Source organism: Equus przewalskii, chromosome 15 (genome assembly GCF_037783145.1).
Source record: "Equus przewalskii isolate Varuska chromosome 15, EquPr2, whole genome shotgun sequence".
Taxonomy (NCBI): domain Eukaryota; kingdom Metazoa; phylum Chordata; class Mammalia; order Perissodactyla; family Equidae; genus Equus; species Equus przewalskii.
Window position 1 is genome coordinate 42629087 of NC_091845.1, and position 16266 is coordinate 42645352.

At 42.5% G+C, this 16266-nt stretch overlaps 1 protein-coding gene across 4 annotated transcripts in view; it reads right to left on the minus strand.

Moving 5' to 3' along the window:
- Window positions 1-16266, minus strand: part of LARS2 (leucyl-tRNA synthetase 2, mitochondrial) — a 166330-nt gene that overhangs the window by 50114 nt on the left and 99950 nt on the right. For all 4 annotated transcript variants that reach the window (XM_070577158.1, XM_008538140.2, XM_008538142.2 and 1 more), the window contains exons 10-12: window positions 7968-8072; window positions 5023-5138; window positions 2077-2360 (exon numbers count right to left, since the gene is read on the minus strand). In XM_070577158.1, the coding sequence (XP_070433259.1) occupies window positions 2077-2360; window positions 5023-5138; window positions 7968-8072 (505 nt within the window). The remainder of the gene's footprint in view (window positions 1-2076; window positions 2361-5022; window positions 5139-7967; window positions 8073-16266) is intronic.

Genomic DNA, 16266 nt, shown 5'->3' on the forward strand with positions numbered 1-16266 from the left:
CCTTTTGGCAGTATAAGTCTTCGGGGGGTTCTTGGAGAATTCAAGGAGGGGCATGAGGAGCCCCAAGAGGAACTGATGAATCTCCTGCTAATTTAGCATGCAAGGGCTTGAGTCTGTTTTTAATTTTTAAATAAAAGAAGGGTTGCATTTATATCTTGCGTCTGTGAAGCAGTTCATACTAGCGTTATAAATATTACTGAAGGAAACAGCGACTGCCCACCTTCTACTTGTTAAATGGAAGTGGCTGAGCAGAGAGACAGCAGCCCCAGATCTGGTAGGGCTCTGGGACTCCCAGGGGCCTCCTGCATTTTAGTTAGGAGGCCTCCCACCGGGAACAGTGGTGGGTCCCTGGGGTAGGAGCTTATCAGAGAGAACCCCGAGGGAATTCTGTAACCGACCACTCAGGGTTGTTATGAGATACTGATCTCAACAGTGCATCTCTACATTAAAGCCAGGTCTTTTTATCTGGAGAGCAATCAACCAGAACACAGATACTATTCTGGGAAATAATTAGAAGATAAACATTACTTTTTCTCCTCACCATTAGTGAACCCGTATACAAGTTAGGAAGAAAATGCAGGACTCAATTGATAAAGGAATAACATCTGGCTAAAACCTGCCATGCTGGTTTTCTTTTTAATGGTCACATTGGACTTGAAGACAACCAACATGTTTTATGGCTGACACTAAACGCTGGATGATATGGGAGAGGTTCCTTGGTAAGTAGGAGGATAGATGATGGTGACGGTGACATTATTATCATTATTAGCTCCAACAGTAATAATCCTAATACTGGGTGGCAGGCACTGAGCCAAAGGCTTCACAGACATTTTCTCATTTAATCCCCAGTAACCCTGGGGATTATGAGGTAGATGATGTCCCCATTTTGCAGATGAGTAACGTGGAATAAGAGAGCTTAAGAAATCCGCCCAAGGACTTGCAGCTCAAGAGTAAGAAATCCACATCTGTTGGACTCTGCTGCCTGTGGTTCTTACCACTATGCTGTCCCTCTTGGCCACGAGCTCCCTATGTTCCTGCCCACAAGCCCCATCTCAAATCTCCACGCCACCTGAGTGAGCACCTGGGAGGACTGTTAGCAAGTCCCTGGCACGACGGAAGTAACACTTCCGTTCACTGAATGTTTGCGAGGGGCCACTGTGCAGGGTTACATGTGTTGCTTCTGGTCTTCTACACGGCCCTTCAAGGGAGTTATTTCAGTTCCTGACAAGGGAATCGAAGCTCAGAGAAGTTAAATGACTTTCCCAAGACCACACAGCTGGTTAAGGGGCAGGGCCAGGACTTGAGTCCACTGTTGTCTATCTGTCTGCCCGGCCTGAACCTTGCCATTGCACTATGTGGTTACCTAGGTACCAACCTTATAACTCAGCTCTGGACTAGCAGAGGACAAAATTATTTCTAAAACATCCTCATCATGATCTATAAGGCAGACAAAAATGGCTTCTCCACAGAAGGAAGATACTAGAGCTTGCTGTTGTTTACTTGTTTAATCAGCTGCTATGAGATCATAAAAATCACATTTGAGACATGCCAGTGAATTGACAGAAAAATGCAATCCCACTCCAAGATGAGGAGAAAGGAAACAGTGTGTTTCAGTATATTAAGCATGAAGCCCCTGAGCACACTCGTCACGGCTACTGTTCTGCTACTTGTGAGAAAGTCTCCACGGTCACCGTGTGGGAAAACTGTAAGGCGGAAGGAGAAAATATTTCTCTCATCTCCAAGGAGCTCTTTGGAATATAAAATGGAAGAAACTTGTCCTCTACAAAGGTATGATGCAAATGTGCAGCTTTTCTATGGGCTGGATCAGATGTTTCCAGGAGCAGTGTGAACTGACGCTGCCACTTCCACCAGCTCAGAGCAGCAGAGAGGGCGCCCATCACAGCAGCTAGGCCTCAGATCCCAGCCCCTTCTCCCAAAGGTCCCGAGAGGCCTAGGGCATTCTTTCCAGTCTGGTGGAAGTCCTGGAAAAAGGGAGCAGAGGGAGCCCCAGGAGGCAGGAGGAGTCTGAAACCCTGGCAGGGGGCTGGGCCACGGCTGGGGGACGTGGTTCCTTACCTAGGGCAGGAGCAGTTCACCCACTCCGAAGCTGTGGCCAGTGGGGAGCCTCCCTTGCCGGTGAAAGACGTGACGCTGGGCAAGGTCACCGGCAAGTCCTCCAGAGGCACCGGCACGGGGCCGCAGGCTGGGCAGTGGACCACGGGGATTGGCGTGCCCCAGTAGCGCTGCCGCGAGATCAGCCAGTCCTTCAGTTTATCACTTGTCACGTCTCCACCCACTCTCTTCCTCCGGGCTTTCTGAGTCAGGGCCAGAAACGCATCCTGCCGGGTCATACCTGTGAACTGAGAGGCAAAGGAGAGAGTCCGTTCCTTCCTCTCAGGAACAAGTTACCACCCCCATGCCACCCCCGGGACTGCTGTTTTTATGCGTGGTCTCTAGGGGCTACGTTATGACTTTTGTGGGCCCTGGATACCTTTGTGGGCCCTTCCTTCTTAAGATAATATTAAAAGTTGTATTTTAGTGTGTTGACTAAAGATGAATATAATTTTTGACCCTAAGAGTTCACTCTTCTGATTTTAAAAGAAATTAAACCTTTTTGGGGGCCCCTGAAAGTATTGTGGGCCCCGGGAACTGTGTCCACTGTGTCTAATAGGTAAAGTGGCCCTGGTTCTGTGACTCCCTCTATCACCTGAGCCCTGCCATACCTACAGAGAAAATATCAGCATTTAGCTGCCAGTAAAGACCTGCATGATACATATTTCTAACGACTACTCCTCTGTTGGGGGGGAAAATATCTAGAAAAGAAAAATTCAATATTATCCTAAAGCAGAAGGAATTCAGGCAAGTGGGGAACAAACTGAGGCCTGAAGGACCAGAACCACTCCTTGTGTATTTGAATGCCCCCATTTTATAGACAGCAGGCCAGGATACGACACTAGAAAAGAGAAAGTCTCTTTTCACCTGATGCTTTTCAGAGAACCAAGTTAATGATAAGAATCGAGCCAGCGCGGCTGGATCGTGGGTACCCTGGCATTGGTTCAGTGAAGACACAGTGCATGCCTACTATGTGTCAGGCCTGTGCTAGGCACTGGGGGCACAAAAATAAATCCAATCTGCCCCCTGCCCTCAAGGAGCTTACAGTCATGAGGCATAAAGAGTAAGAAAGTACAGCTACGTTTATCAAAAGCAGCTCTTTTCATTACGGGTCTGAAGTGTCTTCTGAAGTATAGAGCTCTCTGCCAAGGAACCAGTTATACTCTGGAGGGCATTTTCTATGTCCCACACTCCCACTATCATACCATTACAGTACCAGTGATCACAAGCTCTCCTGAAAGTCTATCTTCCCTGTGCATCACTGTCTTTACATTCCAGGAGCTCAGGGACGAAAGGAGCCTTTCACTATCCATTCTCTTTCCATCTGTTGAAAGAATGCCTTTATCCTAGATATTCAGTCTACAGCCAGAAGATTCAACAGACCACCTGAAGCTATTTGAAAGAAGCAGGGGAGCATAATTAATGCTCAGTCGTATACTAAGGAGGGGGCATTTCTCTGGGAACTTCAGAAGCCTAATTTTGGCCCTGAGCGTCCCCTTTCTTGCCCTGCAGAGGGTTATCTGGGGTTCCCTTACAGAAACCTTGGTGTGGCTCCACATCCAGGGGGCCAGGTTTAAGGTTCGACATCTGAAAGCATGACTCATGTCTGGAGATACGATTTATGAAGTGAAGGCACAAACATGAGGTCAGAAAATGCTGTCACTCCTTATAAAGGAAAAAAACTGGCCATGCCCTTATTCTTTATATATATATAAACATATATATAACATCCTGTAGCCAGGGAGTCCCAAACCTGAAAAACCTGGATCTAACTGAATCAGGATCACCCGGGGTGGGGCCAGCAAGCATCTCCCAGGTGATTCAGACACACAGCCAGGTAGGCAATCACTATGTTAAGCCAGCAGTTCCCCGACTGCCGCACCTTAGAGTCACCTGCACAGCTGTGAACACTCTTGATGTTCGGTCCATAACCCCCTACCTCGTTACCATGAAATCAGAATGTCTGGGGTGGGACTCAAGCATCAGTATTTCTAAAAACTTACCAGGTCTTTCCAAAGTGCAGCCAAGTTTAAGAAAGAGGGCTCTAAACGAGTACTCAGAAATTTCAATGTGCACATGAATCACCTGGAAATCTTACTAGACTGGGGCAGGGTCCGGGAGTCTACATTTCCAACAAGTGGCGCCAATGCTGGTGGCCCAGGGACTCAGCTTGGGTAGCAAGTTTCTAAGCCAGTGATTTCAAAATGTGGTTCCTGGATCGGCAGTAGTAGCAGCATCACCTGGAAATTCTTGGGCTCCACCCAGGACTATTGAATCAGCATCTCCGGGTGGGGGCCAGGCAATCTGTGTTTAACAAGGCTGCTAGGTGATTCTGCTGTGTGCTCAGTTTGACACTCATTGCTCTAAGCCATTTCCCACTTCTCCCCACCATGCCTCACCCTACCTCTTAAACCATACTTTCTGGCCCAGTTCAACATAGAGACTGGGTTCAAATCTTGGAAGACTTACCACCTGGCAAGAGATAATGACGACCAAATAAACATGTCTCAGAACTTCTCTGTTCATTTCTATAAGTGAGTTAAACCTTAGGTGGAAATAAGTCAGTAATCTGAGGAGAACAGAGGTCTCTAGCAAGAACAGCCAATTTCAGTCCCCTCTCCTAAGGAATGTTTCCCTGGAAGAGGTCATTTTTCTCAAGCAGAAGATTCTCAAAATAAAGTTTAGTTACTTCGATGACATACTATTGTAGGATTGGGTTTGACCTAGAGTTGATAACCTTCTAGTATTTTGTTTTCATAGATTAAGAAACGAGGTTGCGTGACCGTTAGGTGTGGGGACGAGTGAAATGGCAGGTGGTAATTTGCACCCAAAGGAAAAGGTCTCATCAAACTCAGGTCAAGGTCATGATTTTAGACGCAAGATCTTAGGCCCATGCCACAGGGCACCAACCTCCGCAGAGTTGCTCAGTCTCTCTGTGCCATCTGGCAAAGTTTCAATGACTTCAGAGTAGGACAAGCCCAGGGTTTGGGCTAAGATGGTGTCCTCTGAGCTGGTGCTGGGGATTCCTATTCAGAGCGAAGAAACAGAAAACATCTTTGTAAACACCCAAATCACAAAACAACCGACAGCACTGACACAGCTTTAGCTTCTTAAAGGAAACTATCTTCTTTAGTTACAGAAGTTATAAAACCACATCACTTCATTGGGAAAATGGAGAACAGTCTTAGAGAAAACCACTATCCTAACACAACCAGTTTACCATATTGGTAGGATTTCATTGAAGTCTTTTTCCTTTGCTTAATTCCTTTTTAAAAATAGTTACAATTCTAAAATATACAATGTTGGATGCTTTTGGTCACTAAAATAGTAAATCACAAGCATCTTCTTTGAATTCCCTCAGGGACAGAGGACACCGGCGTTCTCCTGAGAAGCAGGGCTGACTCCTCCAGCATTTCCTAGCACCCTAGAAAAATCCACTCAGTCAGGAAGTTGAAAGCTGGCAACCGTGTTTCTTCATACTGTGCTTCGTTCCCAGAGGCAACAGCACATTCTGAATAGACATTTATTCTTCAACCTATATATGCCCTTGAGGAGATGGAGTTGAGCATAAGGCAATCACTCACCCAGAGGGCCAAGGCCCGCGGGTTTGGCTTCAGCTATTCATAAACACAGGTTTTTCAGTTGTTGGTTCTGCAGGTCAGGGTTTCTCAACCTTGGCACTACTGACGTTCTGGACTTTGTTGTGGGGGCTGTAGGATGTTGAGCGGCATCCCTGGGCTCTACCAGTAGCACTCCCCCAGTTGTGACAAACAAAAATGTCTCTAAAATTGCCGAACGTCCCCTGGTGGCAAAATCGCCCCTGGTTGAGAACTCCCGCTGTAGGCTCATCTTTCAAAACTGCTGCCATCCTTGTGGACACAACACATCATGTGGCAAATAAGAGAGATAAAACTAATGGTGGTATACAAAAGCTTAAGTCAGATTTCTGAGAACAACCTCTCTGGAACACTGCCCTAAAAGGGTGATTTCATGTTTGGGAGACAAGTTCTGTGGCTCTTCAGTAAGACGAAAAGCTCTGTGGTATAATGGAACGTTCCATGGTGTTCCAGCTGAGATTATTGACAAAAAGCATCTAATGAAGCAAATAAATGTTCAGAGTGGACTTGAAGGATACTAAAGAGTGAGGACAAATGGCAAGCAATAAACATCACTGAAAAGTGTTCATGGTCAAGAAGGGACAAAAGCCATTTACTACATTCTAAACGTGCATGGTTTGGAGTAACTAAGTCAAGTCTGAATGGAGACATTGTGACCACAACATTTATTTGACTACATAAAGAATGTTCTGGGCCATGGTGTTGGTCATGTGGGGCTCAGTAGAGAGCAAAGTATTTGCAACATGCAGGTGGGATGGCAAAAATACCGCTTGATCTCTTGTTTGTTTGTTTCTCTTCTTCTTGGAGGGCAAGAAGCCATAACTTAGAAAATGTTAACTACATAACTGTAGGAAATCAAGACAACAGGAAAAATGATTTTCCATGCACACCTAAAAAAATCAGATTTTTCTGTTTGTCTTTCAGAATTCTCAATATTGTGTCAGTACTTTGACTCAAGTACCAAAAAAAAAAAAAACCCAGCAAAAAAGCCACATGAACAAGAGCTTCCTTTATTGTTTATCTTGGCTGGTTGTATTAATTAGTAAAATTATAGAATACATAAAAATAATAGAAGGAGTTATTTCCTTTAAGCAACACACTTGCTAGGTTTAAATTGTCAGAAGAGAATGACTTGAATGGCTTAATATCTGTTTTCTGTTTTGATGTTTTTTCAAATCACTTTGTCAAAAACAGATCTGAGGGCTGGGCTGGTTGCACAGTGGTTAAGTTAGCGTGTTCCACTTCAGTGGCCCGGGGTTCACTGGCTCAGATCCCAGGCACGGACCTACGCACCACTCCTCAAGCCATGCTGTGATAGGCATCCCACATATAAAGTAGAGGAAGATCGGCACAGGTGTTAGTTCAGGGCCAATCTTCCTCAGCAAAAAGAGTAGGATTAGCAGTGGATGTTAGCTCATGGCTAATCTTCCTCAAAAAAAAGAAAAACCCAAAAAACCCAGATCTGAGAATTGCGAGGAAAAACAAAATTTTGATAAGAAATGTTATTTCTCCTACGTGCTAGGAAATAGAGAGGGTGGAAATAACTTTCTCCGCAGGGTTTTGGCACTTGGGAGACTGACTGGAATCTCCAGTAGGAATGTTGGTAAAGAGAGACGTTCAGGTCCATCCTAGGGGCAGATCCGGGATGCAGCTTTCATTAGCTTCTCATCCCTTGGTTCGTTTCCAGACTTCCTGTTAGGTAATGATAGTTTAGAACTCTCAGGAATGAGTAAGGCTGCCAAGGATATCCAATTTACAGTTCTAAATACGCCTTCAATTTTGCTGCTGTTTCACAGTCCTTTCTCGAATAGCTCAAGTTCACCTCCTCCACAAAGCCTTCACCAAAAACTCAGCCCACATGGATCATTTGTGCTTTGAACCCCCATCCCAGCAGCTGCTGTTGGTTCTATGAGTTATGAAATTGGATTGGCATCTGAGTTATATTATTCACCACATGACATGTACAAGTCTCACCAACTAGCTCTACTGGCAAGATCCACGGGCTGGACATTCTTTATTATTCTCAATAGCAAATAGCAAGGTGTGATGTACTTGGCAAGCTTTCAAAATGTAGTTCTTAAGTAAGGATGGTAAAATGAAGGGGCATTCATTTTTATCAAGAGGTAAAACAGATCATGGAATCAACAGTCAGCTCCTCCAGTGGACAGCAACAGGCTAGTATTCTGATTTTAAGCCTGTTAAATATATTATCCTGATTACATCTTAATAGCTACTTACCTATTTTTGAATCCAGAGAGCCCTGAAAGTCAGCTCTGGCCAAGATAACAACAGGGACCTCCTGCTGGGTGAGCATGTTCACAGCCGTCACGGGCATGAGGCAATCTGAAAATGAGAGCAAGTAACTGTGGAGGGTAGTCAGCTGGGGCGCTAACACGATCTGAATCTCAGAGGAGACAAGTGAGAAAATAAGCATTAGAACTTCTGTGTTTCGTGCTAATTGTTAAAGAATTTGTTCTTTGAAGGTATTAATAGCTAATTCGCACCAGTGGAAAATCAAAAGATTCAACAAATACACGAAAATGTTCATTTGTGCTCATAACCAAAGAAGTGAAAATGGCGTTTTTACTTTCCAGACGATGGAGTAAAGATGTTCCCACCACTCCCTTTTCCTTTTGAAAAATACCTCAAATATACAAAAGAATGAGAAACACAAAAATCTATCTATGATGAAACCAAGAGACGTCTGAAATTCCAAACTGTAACATGTGAAGATGGAAGTGGATAGGAGAGTAGAAAATGACTGAGCATAGAGGAGACTTCCAGACATACAAAGACAAAACAGCTCCTTCCCACATACCCTTTCTAAGGAGAGACTGGAGGATGTGTTCCAGCAAAAGGAAGGGGTAAATCAAGAAAGAGACAGACATGGGATCAGGAAACAGAGACTCCAACAAAGGAAAGAGGGTATGGATACTGGTAGAACAAAGTCAGAGGGAAGTCCTAGGATGACAGATGTACAGCAGAGGCCTGAAGAGTGACCAGGTCAGATTTGAGCAGGATAGAGGGGCCCAGGAAGCATCTTCAGGATAAAAAGGGAATCAATAGATTATTTGACATGTTGGAATATGCAGAACACTGTATTGAGAGGAGTTTTAAAGAGCTTCTGGGAGGGTGTGGAAAGATTCAGTCAGAAATTCAAAGAACACAGAGCAAATGAAAAAAATGAGGACGTCATGAACCTTAGGAAAAACAGAAAGTATAAAAAGACTATACTTGGCTCAGTTGTGAACAATATTTACGGGGTCACAATAAAACACTCGACTTGGAATTATCCAAACAGTGTGTCATCTTAAACGAAGCTCATTACAACTACTGCAGCAGGCAGACGAGCCACATGTCCTGAGTCTTCACTGGATACAGGCAGGACTGGAAGCATGAAGACCCAGATAAAGGCCCACAGGATGAAGGGATGAGAGAGGGGGCAAACCACGAGTGAGTTCACTTGAGCTTAGTGCAACATAAACAATTAACAACAGTTATAATTTAGGAACTCTTACTATTTATATTTGCCGTGTGTTAAGACTTTATATAATTATCTAAAATATGTTTCACAAACCCCAAAGTTAAAATAAGCCTAGGAATTAGGATTTATTTTTCAAAGAGGTAAAGACAGGCTCTGTAGGCATGTAAGCCAGCTCTTATCTTCTTTCACCTTGGGTGTCAGGACGCACAGAAATGCAGCCCAAACAGCCCTCCAGAGCCTGCACCCATGGTACCACGGCTGAGAGGCACCTGCTGCCCAAGCCACTCAAGCGCCAACACTTCTCAAAGTGGGACCCGTATTTCCGATTCCATACTGTCCCTTCTCAAAGAAGAGGTGTACATTTGTGCATTCTGCATGTTATTAGGAGGATGGAAGGGGAGGGCTGGTGGAGTGAAAGTCACTAGGTGATGTCAGGAACTGGTGAATCGAGAGACAGCAGTGCAGGCCTATTAGACAGACACATGGCGGTCTGTACCAGAGAAACAGCCTGTGGCCCAGACTGCGAGTTGACCCCATCTCTGTCTCTCCTGGTCCAGCAGTAGAAGGTTTAGTTGGACACATGGCTGCAGAGCTCACGGCAGCAGAGCTCCCCTCCCTTGCACTAGCTGTGGCCGTGGGGGATGTGCAGAAGCAACTTCTGGGGGATGCTCTCAAAGGGAAGGAGCATGCCCTTCTCTCCTCCCTGCTTACTTACTGCAATGCAGCTGAAGTGCAGAACACCTTAGAACACACAGATAAGGGCAAGATCCTAGGAGGGCAGAGCAGGAAGACAGAAAGAGCCTTGGCCCCGGCCACCTCACAAAGTAGACTTGTCATACCCACTCAGAGTCCCATGTGGGCAAGAAGTAAACTTCTATCTTTTAAGTCACTGGTTTTCCATGACTCTGTCATAGCCACCAAACTGATATTCTAAGTAACATAGACTCCAAAATTAAAAGCAGCTAGGTAAGGAGGCTATTGTTACTGTTGTTGTTGTTGTTAGTAGCGTTTGACTTTCCACATAATATACATATATTGGATTTAAAAAAACACATTAATTTTTAAAAAGAGATATGGAAATTAAAGTAATCCTGAAATATTATTTTTCACCTGATAAGTTAGCAAAAACTTTTAGAAAGGTAACATCACTGTTTGCAAAGCTGCATATATCATTGGCTACAGCGCTGTAAACTGAGAAAGCCCTTTCAGGAACCAAGAAAAGCAACAGGTAACAAGAACTAGAAAAATGTTCATAACCTTTGACTAAAAATATCCCACTCTTGGGAATGTATCCTAAGGACGTAATTCTATAGAGTCAAGAGCTATGTGGACATAAATGTTTATAGGTCCAAACATGAAAAAGGCCAAATGGTCAACATGATAGGGAAGATTTAGGATACTACCGTACACTGAATTGAGAGAATATGACGTATGGATTAAAAACAATTGTGAAGCCTGAATAAAAATAAAGAAACATTTTCTGATATCATATTAAGTGAAGACAGAAGCAATCTAATTTTTAAGATGCGTGTGTGTGGGAACAGGAATTAAAAAAAAACATATGACCACATACAAAAGAATGAAGTTGAGCCCCTATCTTTGCCATATATAAAAACTAACTAAAAAATAGATTAAAGATCTAAATGTAAGATCTAAAACTATAAAACTCTTATAAGAAAACATAGGTGCAAATCTTTGTGATCTTTGCTTAGGCCATGGTTTCTTAAATATAACACCAAAAACAAAAGCAACAAAATAAAAAATAGATAAATTGGACTTCATCAAAATTAAAAACTTTTATGCTTCAAAAATACCATCAAGAAAGTGAAAAAACAACTCAGATTTGGGAACATTTTTGTAAATCATGTATCTGATAAGAGAATTATATCTAGTGTAAAATTAAAATTCAACAACAAAAAGACAACTAAATTAAAAAATGGGCAAATGATCTGAACAGATATTTCTCCCGAGAAGATATACAAATGGCCAATAAGCACCTGAAAAGATGCTCGACATCATTAGCCATCAGGTAAATGCAAATCAAAACCACAATGAAATACCACTTCACACCCACTAGCATGGCTATAATCAAAGAGACAGACAATAACGAGTGTTTAGTGAAGATGCGGAGAAGCCGGAACCCTCTCACACCGCTGGTGGAAATGTGAATTAGTGCAGCTGCTTTGAAAAACAGTCTGATAGTTCCTCAACCAGCTAAAAACAGTTACCACATGACCCAGCAATTCCACTCCTAGATATGTACACAAGGAAATGAAAACTCACTCACGTCCACACAAAAATCTCTACCAATGTTCATAGCAGCATTATTCATAATAGCCAGAAAGCGGAAGCCACCAAAATGTCCATCAACTGACACATGGACAAACAAAACATGGTTTATCCATACAATGGAATCTTATTCTGAAATAAAAAGGAATGGAATACTGACATATGCCATAACATATATGAACCTTAAAAACATTATGCTAAGAGAAAGAAGCCAGTCAAAAAGGACAAACATCATATGATTCCATTTATATGAAATGTTCAGAATAGGCAAATCTAAGGAGACAATGTAGATTAAGTGGTTGCCTGGGGCTGGGGGAAACAGGAAGAATAGGGGTGACTGCTAGAGGGTATGAGGTTTCTTTAGGGGATGATGAAAATGTTCTAAAATTGACTGTGGTGATGGTGTTCAACTCTGGATATACTAAAAACCACTGAATTGTACACTTTAAATGGATGAATTTTATGATATGTGAATTATATCTCAATAAAGTTGTTATAAGAAAAATAAAGGAAAAAAAGTAGAGTATGCATTACAGGGTTGGATTTTTTCCATTGTTCCACATGAAAGTTATGTTATGACAGTTTTTCAATTAGAAAAAAAATGGTCTTTGAACTTAAATATTAGCATATTTGTAATCAATGTACAATAGCAACTTGTAGGCTGTCCCTGGTCAAAAGAAAAAACAAAACTAAAATCTGAAGTTCTTGCCCAGGGCCAGTCTTCTCCATTTTCCTGTCAGTCATGTGCTGGTGACGTGAAGCAGGCGTGCAAGGGGGCCATGGAGAAATCGGAAGTGACTGAAGCAGTTCCTACAAGGGTTAGATAACAGCAGACACTTCAGTAATTACAAAGGAAACATTCTGGGCATGAAGGTGCCCTCTGCCCTCAGAGCCCTCACTGCAAGAAAGGCAGGTCCTTCACGCCCTCAGGAAAAACAGACAAATGGCTTTCGTTCAGTGTTCAGCAAGGCTGTATTCCGTGCAACTCCGTCCCAGAAATACTGTGTGAAGCAGGGTTTTGAGGTCAAGGAAGAGTGAAAAGTGCTGCCTGGCTTCCTCTTTCAGACAGACACAGTGCAGGTCAGCACAGCGAAGGCACTACCAAGTCCAGAAGCAAGAAACCTGTTTATTTTTGTTTTATTCCAGGTTATCTGAGCACAGGAACTTTTCCCTCCATATAACATCGATTAACATCTTGGGTGAAAGAACAAGCTATTCTCTTCCTCAGCCTTTTGTCTCACCCCCGTGCTGATACTATGGAGACAGGGCCAAAGAATAGTGAGCTATTAATTATTTAATGTTCTGGAGCTTCTAGGGAGATGGGGCTCTTGCTCTCTAATGGGTTGATAACAGCAGGGTTCTAAGCCACTCTTTAGGAGACCTCATTTACCCTTTTGGCACAAATGCATTGTGTAGACCATTGGTGACTCAGAGCTGAAACGGGTGGTTCCAAGTCCCAGGGTTTGAATATTTTAATATTATCAATGTAAGAAAAGACTCCAGGAAAAGAAAGAACAGCTTCTAGAACTCTGCTGATATCTCCCTATTAATGCTTTTTATGGTTTCTAGTTCCTATCAAGTCAGAGCTTACATAACATGACTTAAGTCAGGGGTGGTCAGCTGAGAAAAGGAGGCAATGTCAATGATTATGGAAATAAACTCGATTTCAAGAACTCTAAAGGGAAGCATCTTACTTTTTGCTCTCTTAAAGGAATCTGTGCCAAATTAGAGGATGCTGAGGAAAAAACAGTACATTTAGTCAATAATGTCAGCAACCCAGTCGGCCAAGCCAGTAATCAGGGAGTCATCCCAGGAGCCTCGGCCCTTGCTGCTTCCAAGTAATTCTCAGAGCTGTTCCTGCCCCTCCACTCTGACGACTGCTGTTCTGCTGTCTTCACTATCTCTTTTCTTAATTAATGGGGAAGGCTGGTTCTCCTGCCCCGACTCTGCCGCTCGAGCATCACCCCGTCCACGCGGACCACCCTTCTCCTCAGAGCCCCTCAGGGCTCCTTCGGTACCCACAAGGCCCTCCGCAACCACCCTGCCCAACAGCCTCACCACCTGCTCTGCTGAGAAGCTAAGCTTACAAAGGTGAAGTGGTCTTCCTTAAGTCATAGGATGTATCTGGGATCAGAACCTTGGTCATCTTGCGCCAGCTCGGAGCCGATATGCAGAAATCAACTTAGCAACTGCAGGAATTCATGTTTGAAAATTTAAACTCTTGCAAGTGATAAATTCAGTCACAACTGTAGACTGTCACGACTTTCAGTGGTCACTGCTTTAACACCAGTCACCCTCAAAACCTGACATTGGAACAATCCCTGGCTTCAAAATGTACTACAAAGCCATAGTAATCAAACCAGCATGGGACTGGTACAAAAACAGGCACACAGATCAATGGAACAGAACTGAGAGACCAGAAACAAAACTGCACATCTACGGACAGCTAATCTTCAATAAATGTGCCACGAACACACAATGGAGAAAAGACATTCTCTTCAATAAATGGTATTGGGAAATCTGGCCAATCACTTGCAAAAGAATGAAAGTAGACCATTATCTCATGCCATACACAAAAATAAACTCAAAACGACAAGTCCTGAAACGATAAAACTCCTGGAAGATAATACTGGTAGTACACTCTTTGACATAGAACTTAAAGGATCTTTTTGAAAACCATGTCTTCTCAGACAAGGGAAACAAAAGAAAAAATAAACAAGTGAGACTTCCTCAGACTAAAGAGCTTCTGCAAGGCAAAAGAAACTAGGGTCAAAACAAAAAGACAACCCACCATTGGGAGAACATATTTGCAAACTGTATACCCAACAAGGGGTTAATCTCTATAATATATAAGGAACTCACACAACTAAACATCAAAAAACCAAAGAGCGCGATCAAAAAATGGGCAGAGGATATGAACAGACATTTTTCCAAAGAAGATATACAGATGGCCAATAAACACATGAAAAGATGTTCAACATCACTAATCATCAGGGAAATGCAAATCAAAACTACACTAAGATACCACCTTACGCCTGTTAAAATGGCTATAATCACTAAGACTAAAAATAACAAATGCTGGAGATGGTGTGGAGAAAAGAGAACCCTCATACACTGCTGGTGGGAATGCAAACTGGTGCAGCCACTATGGCAAACAGTATGGAGATTCCTCAAAAAACTAAAAATAGAACTACCATATGACCCAGCTACCCCACTACTGGGTATCTACCCAAACAACTTGAAATCGACAATCCAAAGGAACATATGTACCCCTATGTTCGTTGTAGCACTATTCACAATAGCCAAAACATGGAAACAATCCAAGTGTCCACTGACCGATGATTGGATAAAGAAGATGTGGTGTATATATATACAATGGAGTACTACTCAGCCATAAAAAAAAAAGACAAAATCATCCCATTTGCAACAACATGGATGGACCTGGAGGGTATTATGCAAGGCGAAATAAGCCAGACTGAGAAAGACAAACACCATATGATTTCACTCATATGCAAAAGATAAACAAACACACAAAGAGAAGAGTTCAGTGGTTACCAGGGGCAGGGGGGTGGGGAGTGGGCACAGCGGGGTGAAGGGGAGCACTTATATGCTGACGGACAAGAAATAATGTACAACTGAAATTTCACAATGATGTAAACTATTATGAACTCAACAAAAAAAAATTAAGTAAAAACAAAAACAAAAAACCTGACATTTGAGGAAAAACCAACCTGCTGGCCTGATTTGAGCCAGTAGGCAATGGTAAATGGCAACGGTAAATGGCAACAGTGATATAATGTTCAGTTTAAACTGTAATCTCAAAGGCCAAAAGAGACATAAATCCATATTCAGATGGTAATTTTAATTCACCTCTTGGGAAAACTGCATTACACTCAAAGCACTGTACTGGCCTTATGTGACTAATGCCATGTGTCAAAATCCACAGACTTGATGTGCAAATTAATCTAGAGACTGAATAAATTGACATCTGAAAAAAGAATATTTCCACTCTGAAAATTAGAATTGGAAAATTTAGAGCTAAGTGTAATGTGCCATTTGGAATTATTTCAGAGATTACTAAAAAGAGGGGAGAACAAAATAACGAGCCATTCAGTGCCAAAATGAAATGATCAGGCCCAGTCAGATGTGCCGATACCCAAATGATCGTGAAAACATTGCTCTTTGCGTATGCTAAAGTAATTTCTTACATATGAAAATGTTTTGAATTTAGAGAGTGCCTTTCAAGTCAAGAATTCCATCTTTTATAACTTATTAGCTCATTAATACTGTATCAATATTACCTCATTTGTGTCCCCAAATTAACCATAAGAAAAAATCTAAGGGCTAGATGTTTACATTTTTTAGTTTTTCAATTTTAGACATTATTCAGTCATCAGCCCTCAAAAAATCTAAAATGCTCATGAGAGTAAAAACTATCAGTTTTCTCTTTAAAGTAAACAGTTGAAAGGAATCCAATTTTTCTTCTGAGCAAGTAGAAAATAAAACAGAAAGAGAGCTACATTGGACTTTATAAGCACACACTGAAATTTTAACTCGAAAGAGTCTTTTCTCTATTTCAATATATAACAACTAAAGAGATGAAACCAAGTGACGTCTGTCTTGTGCTAGAGTGAATTACACATGCATCGGCTCCCTGTCATGACCCCCAGAGGGCGGGACTGTCAACAGTCATCTACGCATCCCTGAGTGCTGAGCAAGCAGCAGGCTCTTAGGAAGCATTCACCGATTTGAACCTTGGCTGTA